General features: G+C 43.7%; 1 protein-coding gene and 1 long non-coding RNA gene across 6 annotated transcripts in view; one reads left to right on the forward strand and one right to left on the reverse strand.

Annotated features, from left to right (window-relative positions):
* The window catches only part of LOC139758502 (uncharacterized), a 33433-nt gene that overhangs the window by 792 nt on the left and 14843 nt on the right, over positions 1 to 17798 (reverse strand). For 2 of the 4 annotated variants that reach the window (XR_011714858.1, XR_011714855.1), the window contains exons 2-4: positions 7495 to 7624; positions 4583 to 7232; positions 2130 to 2282 (exon numbers count right to left, since the gene is read on the reverse strand). This is a non-coding gene — a long non-coding RNA (uncharacterized lncRNA). The remainder of the gene's footprint in view (positions 1 to 2129; positions 2283 to 4582; positions 7233 to 7494; positions 7625 to 17798) is intronic. The other 2 variants (XR_011714856.1, XR_011714857.1) reach the window with 2 other exon arrangements.
* LOC139758606 (transcription factor HES-4-B-like) lies at positions 8963 to 16009 on the forward strand. 2 transcript variants are annotated; one of them, XM_071680127.1, is made up of 2 exons: positions 8963 to 9720; positions 14612 to 16009. In XM_071680127.1, exon 2 carries the CDS (start codon positions 14627 to 14629, stop codon positions 15629 to 15631), a length of 1005 nt encoding a protein of 334 aa, XP_071536228.1. In that variant the 5' UTR covers positions 8963 to 9720; positions 14612 to 14626; the 3' UTR covers positions 15632 to 16009. The 2 variants fall into 2 exon arrangements, with proteins under 2 accessions (XP_071536228.1, XP_071536227.1); XM_071680126.1 differs by having other exon boundaries at positions 8966 to 10824.

Genomic DNA, 17798 nt, shown 5'->3' on the forward strand with positions numbered 1-17798 from the left:
CCCATGCTTTAGCCTGCTGATGGCATATCAGCCCCTGTTTACCACATCACTATAATTTGCAGTATCCCATGCATGCTTCACACCCTTCTGCATGTTCAGGCCCTGATGATTCAAAATATCATACATTTCATCCTTCCATCTTTACCTTGGCCTTTCCCTGTTATTTGGTCACCATTTCTTATGCATATTTCTTCTTGAGGATTGGTGGAATGCATGCATAGTGCCATTGTACAGAGGCAAAGGAGATAAAGGTGAGTGTTCAAATTACAGAGGTATAAGTGTGTTGAGTATTCCTGGGAAATTATATGGGAGGGTATTGACTGAGAGGGTGAAGGCATGTACAGAACATCAGATTGGGGAAGAGCAGTGTGGTTTCAGAAGTGGTACAGGATGTGTGGATCAGGCGTTTCCTTTGAAGAATATGTATGAGAAATATTTAGAAAAACAAATGGATTTGTATGCAGCATTTATGGATCTGGAGAAGGCATATGATAGAGTCAATAGAGATGCTCTGTGGAAAGTATTAAGGGTATATGGTGTGGGAGGCAAGTTTCTAGAAGCAGTGAAAAGTTTTTATCGAGGATATAAGGCATGTGTATGAGTAGGAAGAAAGGAAAGTGATTGGTTCTCAGTGAATGTCGGTTTGCGGCAGGGGTGTGTGATGTCTCCATGGTTGTTTAATTTGTTTATGGATGGGATTGTCAGGGAGGTGAATGCAAGAGTTTTGGAGAGAGGGGCAAGTATGCAGTCTGTTGTGGATAAAAGGGCTTGGGAAGTGAGTCAGTTGTCGCTGATGATACAGTGCTCGTGGCTGATTCGGGTGAGAAACTGCAGAAGCTGGTGACTGAGTTTGATAAAGTGTGTGAAAGAAGAAAGCTGAGAATAAATGTGAATAAGAGCAAGGTTATTATGTACAGTAGGGTTGAGGGACAAGTCAATTGGGAGGTAAGTTTGAATGGAGAAAAACTGGAGGAAGTGAAGTGTTTTAGATATCTGGTAGTGGATTTGGCATCAAATGGAACCATGGAGGCGGATGTGAGTAACAGGGTGGGAGAGGGGGCAAAAGTTCTGGGAGCATTGAAAAATGTGTGGAAGTCAAGAACATTATCTCGGAAAGCAAGCAAAAATGGGTATGTTTGAAGGAATGGTGGTTCCAACAATGTTATATGGTTGCGAGGCATAGGCTATAGATGGGGTTGTGCAAAGGAAGGTAGATGTGTTGGAAATGAGATGTTTGAGGACAATATGTGATGTGAGGTGGTTCGATCAAGTGAGTAATGAAAGGCCAAGAGAAATGTGTGGTAATAAAATGAGTGTAGTTGAGAGAGCAGAAGAGGATGTATTGAAATGGTTTTGTCACATGGAGAAAGTGAGTGAGGAAAGATTGACAGAGAGGATCTATGTATCAGAGGTGTAAGGAACGACAAGTGGGAGACCAAATTGGAGGTGGAAGGATGGAGTGAAAAAGATTTTGAGTGATCGGTGCCTGAACATGCAGAAGGGTGAAAGGCGTACAAGGAATAGAGTGAATTAGAACAATGTGGTTTACCGGGGTTGACATGCTGTCAATGGATTGAGCCAGGGCATGTGAAGCGTCTGGGGTAAACCATGGAAAGTTTTGTGGGGCCTGGATGTGGAAAGGGAGCTGTGGTTTCAGTGCATTATACATGACAGCTAGAGACTGAATGTGAATGAATGTGGCATTTGTTGTCTTTTCTTAGCGCTACCTCACGCACATGCAGGGGGGAGGAGGATGTCATTTCATGTTTGGCGAGGTGGCAACGGAAATGAATAAAGGCAGCAAGTATGAATTATGTACATGTGTATATATGTATATGTCTGTGTATGTATATATATATATATATATATGTGTATACATTGAAATGTATAGGTATATATATGTGCATGTGTGGACGTGTATGTATATACATGTGTATGTGGGTGGGTTGGGCCATTCTTTCATCTGTTTCCTTGCACTACCTCGCTAACATGGGAGACAGCGACAAAGTATAATAAGTAATAAATAATTTTTTCTTTCTCTTCACTCATCCTTTCTATATGTCCACACCATTTCAGTACACTTTCAGCTCTCCACCATACCTTTTCTTGATACAACATCTCCCTCTTACCTTGTCATTTTTTGTGCCACATATGGTCCTCAAGCAATTCAGTTTCAACACCTCGAGAATCACAGGCTTCTCTCTGATCACCAGTGTGGCTTCTGTTAGGCGAGATCCACAGGTGATATTCCTTCCTATCTTACTAATGTCTGGTCATCATGCCTGAAAGATTTTGGAGAGTCTTATGTAGTTGCCCTTGACATACCTAAGGCATTTGACAGGGTGTATGTAGCATTGGGGCCTCATCTCTAAGCTCTCCTGTGTTGTCTTCCCTCCCTAACTTTACTTCTTCATATCTAGCTTCCTTTCTGGCCGATCTGTCTCTGTGGTTGTTGATGAATCAGTCTCCCCCCCCATTTCTCCATCAACTTTGGTGTCTCTCAAGGTTGTGTCCTGTCCCCCTACACTTTTTCTCCTTTTTTTCAACAATTTCCATTCCTCCAAAAGAAATCTAGTGCACTCATACACTGATGACTCAACACTGCATTTATCCACATCCTTCAATTCTGCTCCCTCTTCTCACTCAATCTGCATCTCATCTTGACACATCTTCTTCAATAAACTCAGACTTGGACAGTATAACTCAGTGGGGTACTCTAAATCTTGTTGAGTCTAATGCCTCCAAGACACAATTTCTACCCATCTCTCAATCGAAAACTCCTCACAACTGTCATCTCACCTTTGAGGTTCTGTAATTCCACCTCGACACGATGAACATACTTGGTATAACTGTCACATTCACTCTTTCTTAGAAACCCCACTTTACGGAAAATAAATAAATCTGCCTTTAAAAAACTTGAGTATTTTTTAGATGCCGAAACTACTACTCTTCTGAACAGTTGCTCTGTTTATACAAGGGATTGATTTGTCCTTGTACTGAGAACTGCTCTCGCATTTGGGGTGGTTCTATCCCTTATCCTTACTTGAAAGAAATTAGTCATAAGCGTTCCAAACTTGACCCCATGCCCTACGCCGCAATGTTGGTTCACCTTCCCTTTTCTAAAGGTATTACTTTGGTTTTTGCTCCTGAGAGCTCGCTGCTTGTGTGCCCCCTTCACTAGCTAGACCACGCAATACTCGGCAAGCGGCTGCGTCAAATGTTTACTGTGTGGCCATTGGTAACTCAAGGGTGGGCTGTCTTAGTACCTGCTTTCCCTACATGTCGAAGCTTTGGAACTCTCTACCTTCTCATGCCTTTACCAATAACCATGACCTGGCACATTTAAGAAGACAGGTCCTTCACTTCAAAAATTCGTAAATACCTCCCTTGTCTCTTTTCTTTTTCCGTTTTTAATTATATATTTCAAGTAAGGCCCGGCCTTGATGTGGGCTTTTGTCCGTGACTGGAGCCTTCTACATGAAAAGAAAGGTAGCCATACTGTTCCATGTTTTTTTGGGTGGGGCCCACGCCTTGCATTAAGCGATCACCTTCAAGATTACTGTACCATCAAACATTCCTGTCTTTTCCACACAGTTGGTTTCCACATACCTCTCAAAGCACCCAGGACCTATGCTTCCTCACCCAATCTGTGTTTCACTTCAGCTATCAAGGTTCCATCATCTGCTGTCCACTCCCAGGTATGAGAAACACCCTAATTCTTTCGGGTTCACTCCATTCAAACACACTCAGGCCGACGTGTTTCTCCCATACTAATCTTAATAAACATGCCCATTAACTCAGCTTCCTCCTATCACACACACACACACACACACACTCTCGGACATCAACTTCTGCAGTTTCTCACTCAAGTGTGCCACTTGGGCCGTATCATCTGCAAACAGCAATTGACTCGTTTCCTAACCCCCACCCCCCCTCCACCACCACCATCTCCAAGTGATTGCAGTCCTGGCCCTCTCTCCTTGCATTTAACTTCCATAAGCAGATTAAACAGCCATGGTGACGTCAAACAGCCTTGACGGAGGCCCATTTTCAGCTGGACTTAATACACGCCTCACTCTTTTGATGAAAACTCGCTGCTTCTGGTAGCTTCCTTCCCAATCTGTATATTCGTAGCTCCTAACACAAAACATCTTTGTCAGTAATATCACACGTTTTCTCCAGACTCATAAATGTCGCATGCATCTGTTTCAATAAGTATTTCTCATACGGATTGGTCAAAGCAAATATCTGATCCATACATCCTCTACCGCAAACGAAGTCTCATTGCTCCTTCCCAATCTCATGCTCTGTGCATACCACCACTCTCACACTTTTTCCATACAACTTACCAGTAATACTTAGCAGATCCATACCTCTGTAATTCGAACATCTCCCCTTGCCTGTGTACTGTACAGGGCACAATACAGGAATTCTTTTAGTTCCTAGTCACTTAACCTTGAGCCATACATAAAATGAATTTCCTGAATAATCAGTGAAGAACACTTACCATCTTCCTTGAAATGTCTGAATTTGATTCCATTCACAACAGAATCACGAGGTTGCACCGCGAGGGAATAGTTACCTTTTGGCGAGGCTGTATGACTGGGAGTAGCGTCTTGTCAAAGAACCCTCCAAAGGCGTCCACATTTCCCTGTTTATGGAAGTAGCGCATCCTTTGGTTGTATGAGCCTCTTGGAAAGAGGTATCGTTAACAGCATAACTCTTGAAATCATGGAGTAATTATATATACATATATCATTATTATTGTTATTCTTTGTCACTGTCTCCCGCGTTAGCGAGGTGGCGTAAGGAAACAGCCGAAAGAATGACCCAACCCACCTACATACACATGTGTATACATAAACGCCCACATACGCACATATACAAACCTATACATCTCAACGTATACATGTATATACACACACAGACATATACATGTATACACATGTACATAATTCTTACTGTCTGCCCTTATTCATTCCTGTCGCCACCCCGCCACACATGAAAATCCCCTCCCCCCGCATGTGCGCGAGGTAGCGCTAGGAAAAGGCAACAAAGGCCACATTCGTTCACACTCAGTCTCTCTGTCATGTATAATGCACCGAAGCCACAGCTCCCTTTCCACATCCAGGCCCCACAAAACTTTCCATGGTTTACCCCAGACGTTTCACATGCCCTGGTTCAATCCATGGAGAGCACGTCGACCCCGGTATATCACATCGTTCCAATTCACTGTATTCCTTACACGCCTTTCACCCTCCTGCATGTTCAGGCCCCGATCGCTCAAAATCTTTTTCACTCCATCTTTCCACCTCCAATTTGGTCTCCCACTTTTCCTCGTTCCCTCCACCTCTGACACATATATCCTCTTTGTCAATTTTTCCTCACTCATTCTCTCCATGTGACCAACCATTTACAAACACCCTCTTCTGCTCTCTCAGCCACATTCTTTTTATTACCACACATCTCTCTTACCCTTTCATTACTTGATCAAACCACCTCACACCATACATTGTCCTCAAACATCTCATTTCCAGCACATCCACCCTCCTCCGCACAACTCTATCTATAGCCCACGCCCCGCAACCATATAACATTTTTGGAACCACTATTCCTTCAAACATACCCATTTTTGCTTTCCAAGATAACGTTCTCGACTTCCACACATTTATCAACGCTCCCAGAACTTTCGCCCCCTACCCCACCATATGATTCACTTCCGCTTCCATGGTTCCATTCGATGCCAAATCCACTCCCAGATATCTAAAACACTTCATTTCCTCCAGTTTTCTTCATTCAAACTTACCTCCCGATTGACTTGTCCCTCAACCCTACTGTACATAATAACCTTGCTCTTATTCACATTTACTCTCAGCTTTCTTTCTCACACTTTACCAAACTCAGTCACAAGCTTCTGCAGTTTCTCACCCGAATCAGCTACCAGGGCTGTATCATCAGCGAACAACAACTGACTCACTTCCCAAGCTCTCTCATCCACAACAGACTGCATACTTGCCCCTCTTTCCAAAACTTGCATTCATCTCCCTAACAACCCCATCCATAAACAAATTAAACAACCATGGAGACATCACTCACCCCTGCCGCAAACCAACATTCACTGAGAACCAATCACTTTCCTCTCTTCTTACACGTGCACGTGCCTTACATCCTCGATAAAAACTTTTCACTGCTTCTAACTACTTACGTCCCACACCATATATTCTTAATACCTTCCACAGAGCATCTCTATCAACTCTAACATATGCCTTCTCCAGATCCATAAATGCTACATACAAATCCATTTGCTCTTCTAAGTATTTCTCACATATATATATATATATATATATATATATATATATATATATATATATATATATATATATATATATATATACATATATATAATCACACACACACACACACGGAGGCTGGATGAGGGTTGGGAGCTGTGGTTTCGGTGCATCACACAACATGACACCTAGAGATTGGATGCTAGTGGATGTGGCCTTTCCCCGTCTCTTCCTGGCACTACCTCGCTAACGAGGGAAAATGTGATTAAGTATATAGAAAAAACATAAAAAGACTCAGGTGATATACATGGGAACGCTTTCAAAGCGGTCAGCTGACATGCACACTAACCAGTTGGGTCATTTTTTAACTAAAAATTGGAATTAGATCTTTTTTTACGAGTGTAAATTAAAAGTCTCGAGAATGGAATAACTCACGATACTAATATTCTAAGGTGTGGAAGGAAGCCTACGATTTAGTGTCCAGGTGCGAAAGGTTAGTATCATATACTGGTATACTATATGCATTTGTAGTTTACAGGTTGCTAATCATCGTATGATCGTATGTATAGTATACCAGGCACAGGTGTTCGCTTACAGGTGGTGTAACAGGGTTGATGATACAGTGCTATACCACACAGGCTGATGAGACCTTACAGTGCTATACCACACAAGCTGATGAGACCTTACAGTGCCATACCACACAGGCTGGAACACTGCCTGATGTCTCTCCTGCTCCGCTTCTGCCAGTGTTATTGTGGCGACGTCATCCCGCCTCCCTGTGTGTGTGTGTGTGTGTGAGGCTCCTGCCAAGCAGGGCCCTCAAGGCGACGGAAGCGGCGCCACCTTTGACCCCCCAAAAGCGTCTTTTTGGCTTCGAGAAGCCAAGAGCTGACCCTTGGGGGTTAGGGGGGGGTTGTGGTGGAAGGGAGTATGACAGTCAAACTGGAAAAAAAGGGAAAAGGTTAATACATTTTTGCAATTTTATTTTTCTTCGTATGAGTAAAGAAATTCTATTTATGTCTAGACACCTCCCAGAACAAATATATTTCACAGTTTCAGATACTTTTTTTTTTCCTCTTATTTGTGTGATTGTAACCTTGAAAAATGGAACTGCTTGCCGGATATGGAAACACTACATTGCCGTCTGAATACCTCAGTCATGCAAGACACAAAACATATAAGCGAGTGATTCTTGAAGACTCACGTGTAAGCCAGTGGTCCCAGAAACGGTTCAGGTACGGCGAAATCCTCCTCGAGACGAACATACGAGGATCAAGGACGTTCAGATCTCTCAACAACTGTCTTGCCATGACGTCATATAACGAGCAACCGATCTGATGATCAAATGGTCTTTAGTTTTATTATTTGTCTACGTTTTGTAGTAAGACGGGTTTCTATCTGTGTACTTACCCATACACATCTTTATCGGAACAAAGAATAAACAATGATTATGAAAATACAAATATATCATTTCCAAGATTATTCTTTATGGTACTCCTACATCTCCAAGGCTGCGTTGCGATCAGCAGCGGGAAATTGATAGGTTCCTTTGGAGTGAAGAGTTCCTTGGCTACACTGTACTCCTTTTCGTCCACTGTCGTTGACACAACCTTGGCGAAAGTGAACTTCTCTCGCGGTGTAACCCATGAAAGCAGAGTCACACACACACACACACACACACACACACACACATATATATATATATATATATATATATATATATATATATATATATATATATATATACACACACATATATTTCGTACCTGATCGCCGTTTCCCGCGTTAGCAAGGTAGCACCAGGATAGTTGAAGAAAGGCCACATTCGCTCACATCCATTCCCTAGCTGTCATATGACATGCACCGAAACCACAGCTCCCTATCCACATTCAGGCCCCACAGACATTTTCATGGTTACCTCGGACGTTCACATGCCCTATTTCGGTCTACTAACCGAACGTCGACCCCAGTATACCATATCGTTCCAATTTACTCTATCCCGTGCACGCCTTTCATCTCCCTGCATATTGAGGCCCCGATTGATCAAGATCATATATATATATATATATATATATATATATATATATATATATATATATATATATATATATATATATATATATGCTTGTGTGTGTGTTGTTTGAATTCATTAGATTCACACATATGATCAATTCTGAGGTGACAGACGTGAGCACAAACGTACACCCATAACAAGAGGTTGGTAATGATCGTCAATGTTGCCTTTAAAAAAAAATCTGGCGATTCAAGAACACTTTACAGTCGTAAAACCACTAATTTCCTCTGCTGTAAACACTCGGCCAATCGGAGTGGAGATCACGTAAAAAGGCCAGCCAATGGGAAGCGAGGAAAGCGGAAGTTGGCTGCAAATTACCGTGCTTTGTTGTCGGTGGCTCGAGTTTTGGTTGTCATCCCCGGGTCACAGTATCCAGGAGTCACTCTTATGACATTAATTCTGCTAATTTTCTTCTGTCGTCAGGTAATCCCAGTGAGCCATAGCGGTTGGGATTTGGTATCTAAGCGATCATTTTTTTTCCCCGCCCGTCTATTTCCGAAAGAAGGAATGAAAACGTTGGCAACAGATGATTCTGAAACCCAGCGGTGCACAGAGAAACGGGAGGTGCGTGTCGAGTCGTGTGTCGGTCGTGTGCAGAGAGGTAGCGAAGCGTGACGGAGCCGCCCGCAACGCACGCCCTCGTTCGCTCCCGCCTCCCCGCGAGAGACGCTCGCGGCAGACCTTCCTGCACACTACCTGCCTCGTCGCCGCTCCTACCTGGGGCCTTACTCTGACGGAGGCGTTGAAGACTCGCAGAGACGCCGTGTTTGGTAGATGCTAGTAAGGTTCTACGCGCGGTGAGACGCGCGCGGAAAGATTCCACGAGACGTCTAGCGTAATGGCCTGCGTCTGGATCCTAAAGACTATTTAAGACGTTGAGTGGCTGACGTAGGCTTAGATACGCCTGTTTCCTTCTGTGTGACGACGGCTCCGTATGTCTTCGTAGACCTCGAGCTCCTTCACGCCCTCAGAAACGTGCTGAAGACTACGGCAGAGCGCGTTACGACGGACTCCTCCGGGCCATCGGGACTAGGCTTTGGCAATCTTCCCGTCTCCTCGGCAACTAGCAGCGTTTAAGACCACCTCAACGTCTGGCAACTCATACATCATCGACTGCGCGTCTGGCAACCCCGACCGAAGTCCCCTCGGCGCCTAGCAGCCTCAGGAACTACGTTCCCTCGACACGTGGAAACGGGAACGTTCCTTCAGCGCCTGCGAACGAGAACGTTTCTTCGGCGTCTGCGAACAAGAACGTTTTTTCGGCGTCTGTGAACAAGAACGTTTCCCTTGTCGTATCACAACAGGGACGACTCTCAGCGCCTGACATCTCATGATCCCTCATGACAGTACCTCGAGGTTAGTATATAACAACAAACCTCAGGGTTGCTGAAGTTACTATGCCCTTTTGGCCATATGGATCCTGTTGCCATGGTCGACGAATCCTTCTGTAACTAGGGACACTCAAACGTATCTACAGTTATCGTGCGAACGCTGTCCAGAACCAGTTATCATAGTCGTGTTAACGTCACTATAAAGACGCGTGTCCTAGAGTCATGATAATGCTATAATAGCAGGTTATCAGACCCAGTGTTATTGGTAGTCCTTCGAATGATGGCCCCAGCGGCAGTAATTGCTAGACAAGACGCCACGCAAGCTGTGTCAGACGATTATCTTTAGAACGAAGACATGTGACCTTCCTGACGTTAAGAGAAGATAGTGTGACTCAAAGGTTTTTTGAAATATTGAGCAAAACTGATTGAGGAGTGAGGCTTCTGGGGTCATCCCGAGAGAATATTCAACAGTGAAGAATTTTTGGGTATCGCGAGAACTCTTCAGAAGCTAATACCTCCATGAAGAAGTGAGGAATCCTCCAGGTGAAGTAAAGTCTTCAGAAGTAAGAAATCTTCAGAACGATGAGGAATCTTCAGAAGTGAGGAATCTTCAGAAGTGAGGAATCTTCAGAAGTGAGGAATCTTCAGAAGTGAGGAATCTTCAGAAGTGAGGAATCTTCAGAAGTGAGGAATCTTCAGAAGTGAAGAACTTGCAGAAGTAGCGATTTAAAGAATCTTTCGAGCTGAGGAATCTTCAGAGAAGGGGTGGATGTCTTTCTGAAATATTAGGGAATCTTCAGAAGAGGTGAGGGATCTTCAGGAGTGAGAAACCCGTAGAGGAAGTGATGAGAAATCTCCAGAAGTGAGAAAGAAATATTCATATATAAGAAAGCTTAAGATCGGGATAAAAAGCTTTGCAGACAGAGAAGAAATCGTGAGATATGAAAGATCTAGAAGACTAAGCTGGGGCTTCTCAAGCACTCAACAATCGAACATTCTTGAAAATTTACCGAGCAGTGTGACGAAGGAGTGAGGACTGACAAGAAGTAGTGGGGGAGCAAAGATGGGTGTACCACAGGCCAGCGAAGACAAAGTAACTTTACCCAGACCAGTGGTAGAGAGAAGACGGGTAAGTACATTGTCTCCTACAACAGTCAAATTTCATACACACACACACACACACACACACATATATATATATATATATATATATATATATATATATATATATATATATATATATATGAAGAAACTACTCCTTGTGATACAGCTTGGCGAAAAGTGACTCTTCAATCGCGGTGTAAACCCGAACAGGCCGAGTCCGGTAATATGCAGGAGGGTGAAAGGCATGCATGGGATAGAATGCATTGGAACGATGCCGTATACAGGGGGCGACGTTCTATCAATGGACTAAACCAGGGCATATGCAGGTGCCCGAGGAAACCCCGGAAAGGTCTGTAGAGCCTGGCTGGGGTTAGGGGGCTAGAGTTTCGGTGCATTGCACATAACAGGTACAGAATGGACGAGAGCAAATGAGGCCTTTCCTTTGTCTGTGCATAATATATATATATATATATATATATATATATATATATATATATATATATATATATATATATATATATATATATATATATATATATGAATTAGATTAGCTAGTCTCATTATTTGGATATTTTTCTCCCTTCTTGTGTCAACTGATAATGACGTATGATGTGTGGTGAGGGCAAATGCTCTCGAGCTACGTCACGTCAGGATCCAAGTGACAGGGGAACATCTCTTCTCATCATTTCCACATAACCTCGTAATGTGGACGGCCAAGGAGGAAAGACACAATAACCCAACTACTAGTGTCATTTACCCAGCAGTGCCTAACAGTTCAATCACTTAACCTAAATGCCTAAATGGCAGCCGGAGAGGCATTCAGATGGTTACTATACAAATTCTCGGATACAAGTGAATGTATGTTAGTATTGATATTCATGTATGTATATACATTATACATGTATGTATGTATATACAGTATACATGTATGTATGTATACACTATATGTATGTATTACGCTTCAGTGAGATCCCATCCGACGGCTCGTAATGACTCTAAACCCCTCCACTGTGAACACCTTTAGAAAATAACAGACTGTATGATAAGCTCTGCCTTGTGAATGATTTCAACATGCTCTTTCTTTCAACCTTTTGTGAATTACTGCATTTTTCTCTGTTCTTGAAATTTGTCAAAGTTAATCTGATAAATCTTTGAAGCTATTATCATCATTATCATTATTATCATTATCATCATTATTATTACTATCATTACTATTATCATCATTATTGTCATCATTATCATCATGGTTATTATTATTGCACAAAACGGCTTCTTGCGCCTCGCGAGGTAGCGTCAGGAACAAAAACGAGCTCATTTGCATACATCCGCTCTTTATCTCTCATGTATGATGTATCAAAACCAGAGCTCACCATTCACAGTCAAGGCCCACAGGTTATTCGCTTCATATTCCCTGATTCATTTCAGTGACATCCCGTCGCCCCCCGTGTACCACATCGAAGTAAATCATTCTTTCTCATGCACTCTCCTGAATATTCAAGCCCCAGTACTTCAAAGTCTCTTCCACTCCATCCTTCCAGCTTCTTCTAAGTCTCTCCTTCCCCCAACCTCCCTCTTTCTTTTCCCATTTTCTCCATATGTCCATCTCAGCACACCCTGTTACACCTTAGTTTTGCTGCATGTAATACCATACCTTTCTCTTACCCTTCCCAACCTTAAATGATCACCCCTCACCTCACTCAGTGTCTCCAGGCGCTTCATACCCAACATTTCCACTTTCTTCCATTCTTTTCATTAGGGGGTCAAGAACTGCATCCGTTCAGCACAGTAGACAACGACAAGACCTTCAACCATAATCAAAGTTTTGCCCTGAGAGAGAGTGACCTCTCCTTCCATGCACTCCTTCGTGCACTCAGGACCCTAGTTTCCTTTTTCATCTTATAAATCACTTCAGCTGTATGGTTCCATCCGTTGCCAAGTCCACTCAGAGGTGGATTAGCATTCCTTTTCTTCTACTTCATCCACGTTCTAATTTGCTCTCATGCCTTCTCGTCTCCTCCCCTGATGCGCCTCATTATCTTACTCTTGCTGATATTCACGGTCACACTCGCCCAGATTCAGTCATCTCCTTCTGTACTGTCTGTCTGCAGCTGCCGCCAAGAACCATATCTTCCGCAAACAGAATCTAATTCACCTCCAATGCCTCCCCACGCCCAACATACCGTAAACCCAATGATCCTTTGCTCTAAGAACCACCCCATCCCATAAACAGATTAAACAACCATGGTGATATCATACACCCTTGACGTACAACACCCTTCACCGAGAACCACTCATCCTTTCTTCTTAACCGCACACTTCATTCGCTAAGACTTTACTGCATTTGGTAACTTTCCATTGGCCCACTGCATTTGACGCACCTTCCACAAGGCCTCTCTCTATCGCCTCTTTCGAACCCTTTCTCCAGATCCACCAATACCACTTGCAGGTTCTCTTTAAGTATTTCTCATAAATACTTCATAGGAAATACATTATACACACACCTTATACCCCTTCTGAAGCCTCACTGCTTCTCCCCAGTCTGATGTTCTGTGTATGCCATCACCTTCTAATGTATGTGACTATCGTGCCTCTGCAATTCGACCATTCAACATTGCACTACACATCTATTCTGCTGGTCTTCGGGCCAAATAACCTCACAACATCAGACAATCCAAAGACCCTATTTGTAGAGTCCCAGCTGCTTATCAAATTATTATTATTATCATCATTATTATTATTATTATTATTATCATTATTATTATTATTATTATTATTATCACTATTATTGTTATCATCAACATCTTATTATGGCTTGGGTATTGCTTACATGGAGAGAACCTGGAAGGGGTTCATTGCTTTGGATGCCTTGGAGTGGACATAACAGTGAGGATCTGAGATGAACCCTGGGTAAGATGAGGATCAAGGATCTTGGATGAATCAACTGGGACGAGTGTGGAGGGGAGATGTAGGTGTATTTTGAGGTTGGAATGGATCTGTTTTCTGGCTCTTGTGGTCCCGAGTGTGTTGTGTGGCTTTGGGTCTTGAGTCCTGACTGCGAGGAAGCAGAGAAGAGTGATGTGTTGGAGGTAGAATGCCTGGAAAGGATGTGGCGTGAGGCTAGGTTGTACTGATGTGGTTCGTACGTAGAGAGGATGAGTGAAGAGAGACCGATAATGAGGATCTTACATTGCAGTAGTGAAGGAAATAAGGGAAAGGGAAAACTGAGAAGGAGATGGAGAGATGGAGTGAAAGAAGCTTCATATTGCCGTAGCCTGAACACTCAGGATGGTGAAAGACGTTTATGGGATGGAATAAACTGAAGCAAGATGGTATATGGGGGTTGACGTGCCACTGGTGGTGTTTGATTTAGGGCATTGGCATAGGAAGCGATTAGGAGAATCCAGTGAGTTGGTCTGTAGGGTTTGGCTGCTAATTTGGGATCTGGTTCCGTTGCATCCCTTAGGAAGATGTGATAGAATGCGACCATTATTTTGTCTGTTCCTGGTACAACCTCTCCTCTGTAGACAGTGGAGAAAGAAGGTGACTGAGAGACGCGGGAGAAAGTCACTGGAAAACCTACCCTCCTGCATCATCATTTTCCATAAGAAAGAACACCATTTCTATCATCTATTATGATTATCATTTTTATGTTCATTATTACTAACGATGATTATGATCATATGATTATCACTATCATCATTGCTATCATTTACACACACACACATACACACGCACACACACACACACACACACACACACTCGCCTTGTGTTGTGGTATAAAGACATTCAGAACGCGATGTTTCTCGTTCCAGATCAGGAAACCCATCATGGAAAAGAAACGTCGTGACCGAATCAACAGCTGTCTGGACGAGCTCTCCTCTCTCCTGGCCGAGGAGCGGCTGGTCGATGGAGAGGAAGGAAAAGCCACCAAGCTGGAGAAGGCTGATATTCTGGAACAGACGGTGAGGTTCTGGCAGGGCGTCAGGAACACCAGCGAACAGGGAGAGGAAATGGAGACGCTTGTGGCAGAGCCTGATGAAAGCAGTTACCTCACAGGCTACAAGCAGTGTATACGGGTGGTGGACGACCTCCTGAGCACATGTCAGGAGTCCGGCACCGAGACTCTGCGGCAGGGCCTTCTGCAGCACTTGTCCTCGTGTGTTCAGGAGTTAACTCCACCTCCCTCAGCGTCAGACGCCACTGAAAGTGACATTCAAGGACCTAAAACTGTTACAACACCGACTCCATCAGGCGTTGAGCAAGAGGATAAACCTCCTCCAGCGTCTTCCCAGTGTCTCACCCTCGTTCCTGCACGACTTCCGGACGGCGCCTTGGCACTACTCCTTCAGGAAGGTTCTGAGGGTAAACATGCTATGAAAGACGAAGGCCAGCAGCACACACCCACCAGCAGTGAACCAGACTCTTCGTCGACGACCTCTTCAGCCTCCACTGTGCCTCAGAGGGACCACGAGAGGTCCCAGCAGCTCATCAAGGTTAAGGTCACTCAGGAGCTCCTGTCCCCCGTGCCTTCCACAAGAGCACCCCATCAGGCAACTAATCCAGCAGACCCGCAGGTCTCGCCGCCGAGCCGTACAACAGCTAACAGGGAAAACAATAGAGAGGCGTCTGGACATGACGGTGGAGGGAACACTGGAGCAGTGAAGGCACCGGATGCCATTGGAGTTTCTGTGGACTATATTCTGACAGAAACGCGAGAGGAGGAGGTAGAAGAAGTAGAGATGAAGGAAGAGGAGGAGACTGAGAAAGAGGAGGAGGAGGAGGGAGAGACGCCTATGGATCTGTGCATCGATCGTGTGTGGAGGCCTTGGTGAAGAAACTGTGACGTCATCAGACCCACAGGCCACAATATGAAACTCTCAGTTTTGCCAGACTTTTGTTGCTATATGCATGATATAGAAGTGTTACCAGACTCCGCTTGCATTGGGTTAAACCTCGGGGGAAAAGTTACCCCCGGACCAATTTCTATGAAAGACCCCTGGGTCATTGCAGCCCAAGGTTGCGCCACTCCCAGTAGCAGTGAGACGTAGACCAATTTTTGAGTGTGAAGTTCTCTGACGAGACTTTACTCCCAACGAAACAGCCTCACCTTAGGTGACTTTTCATGCTCAGGATGCAACCTTGAGGAACTGGAGTCCTGTAACACCTCTCTCTCTCTCTCTCTCTTTCTCTCTCTCTCTCTCTCTCTCTCTCTCTCTCTCTCTCTCTCTCTCTCTCTCTCTATTTATATATATATACATATATATATATATATATATATATATATATATATATATATATATATATATATATATATATATATATACTAAGGTTAGATATAAGATTTGAATATTTGCAAAAAAAACATTTCACAGTGATATAGCAATTTGTAATAAAAAAGAACATTGATAATGATTTATTAATTTCCCCTGACAAACTTCAAGTGTTTCCTGAAGGAGTAAAATCTACATTTCTTACACGAGTTTTTGGTCCATCAAATTCGTCTGACAAGAAGTCAGTTTTCCGAAAATATGTAAAAGTTTACAGAAGAACCAATGGCCTCAAAGTTTCAGAGACTCTCTTTGGTACAGATGAACGTTGGGAACATATATGATGCTATAGGGATTCAAGCAATCATATATTCAGGAAATTATCCCCGGCGGTAGGGGAGAAAGAATACCGCCCACCTATTCCCTGCGCGTCGTAGAAGGCGACTACGCAGGGTGGGAACAGTGGGGTGGCTGGAAATCCTCCCCTCCTTTGTTACAAGAGAAGGAACAGAGCAAAGAGCCAAGTGAGTACTTCTCTCTCTAAGGCTCAGTCAAGTATTCTTGACGCTACCTCTCTCACACGGAAAATGGCGTGTGAGAAATGTAAGACTTTACTCCTTCTTCCAAATGTCCCCTCCACAAACGCCCGCCAGCGGTAGGTAATCAGAAGCGTCGTGTGTGTGGACAAGGTCATGAGTCATGAGGGTGGAACTTCCCATCCTCATCAGGAGAGACGCAGGGACACAACACCTCCTCCTCCTCCTCCTCCTCCTCCTCCTCCTCCTCCTCCTCTTCCCCCTCCCCCTCCCCCTCGTCCTGCCCTCCCACCCACACCTCACTTGTTGACAGATCCCTCGTGAATCATTGTGGTTGAGTGTTTTTTGTTTTGTTTTTTATACTCCTTCCCCGCAAAGGAATCAGCGTGAAATGGAACAGATCCGTAGCTTATATGTTTGTGTTTCTGTTATCAGTGGTCATCTGTGGGCCAATGGTTACAATAAATGTCTTAGATTATCTATTGATCAGTAAATAAATGTCTTTTAACGATGTTTATCCTATAGATGCAAATGACACAGAAAGGCGTCGCTAATGTGCTACGTATTACATTAAACTGTTAGATTACTTTTATTGTATTTGTATCATAGAGGAAAGACGAGGGGAGGCTGTGCCCTCCTTCCACTATAGTTTACGATGCCTGATGATAGTGGTAGAAATGATAGTGATGGTTGTGGGTGTAGCAGCAGCGTGGCGTTCGAACTAGCAGTTGTAGGCATGATAATAGAGGTGCTTGTAGCAAGTACAAGAAAAGTAACATCGACAACAACAGCAGCAACAAGAGCTGTAAGAGTAACACAGCCTCGGTAGCAACAGTAATAACGCCAGCAACATCGAAAGAATCTGCCACAGCAGCAGTAGTAACAGCAGCAACCTCAGTAGCAACAGGAGTAACACTTGCAACATGATCCTTCACAGCAGCAGTAACAGTAACAGCAACAGTAACAACAGCATAAACAGTATAAACCACAACATAGATAACAGAAACACTAGAAACGCCTAAAATGCGCGAGCGAATGTTGTATGTCTCCCTCCACACTCTCACTTAGCATCATGTCAACAACCGCATCATCACTACACCCTAATTAAACCAAAAATTCACACCAAAGGCCTTGATCTGACTTTTGTAGGCTCCAACTTCACTAAATCCTCATTTTCATTACATTCCCATCTTCAG

The sequence above is a fragment of the Panulirus ornatus genome, chromosome 30, assembly GCF_036320965.1.
Source record: "Panulirus ornatus isolate Po-2019 chromosome 30, ASM3632096v1, whole genome shotgun sequence".
Classification (NCBI taxonomy): Eukaryota; Metazoa; Arthropoda; class Malacostraca; order Decapoda; family Palinuridae; genus Panulirus; species Panulirus ornatus.

Excerpts from the sequence above, each read along its gene's own strand:
- LOC139758606 (XM_071680126.1), top strand. The coding sequence starts at position 10,759 with ATGGGTGTACCACAGGCCAGCGAAGACAAAGTAACTTTACCCAGACCA. Across the intron at positions 10,825-14,611 it reads CAGTGGTAGAGAGAAGACGG|ATCAGGAAACCCATCATGGA; the intron begins GTAAGTACATTG and ends TTCTCGTTCCAG.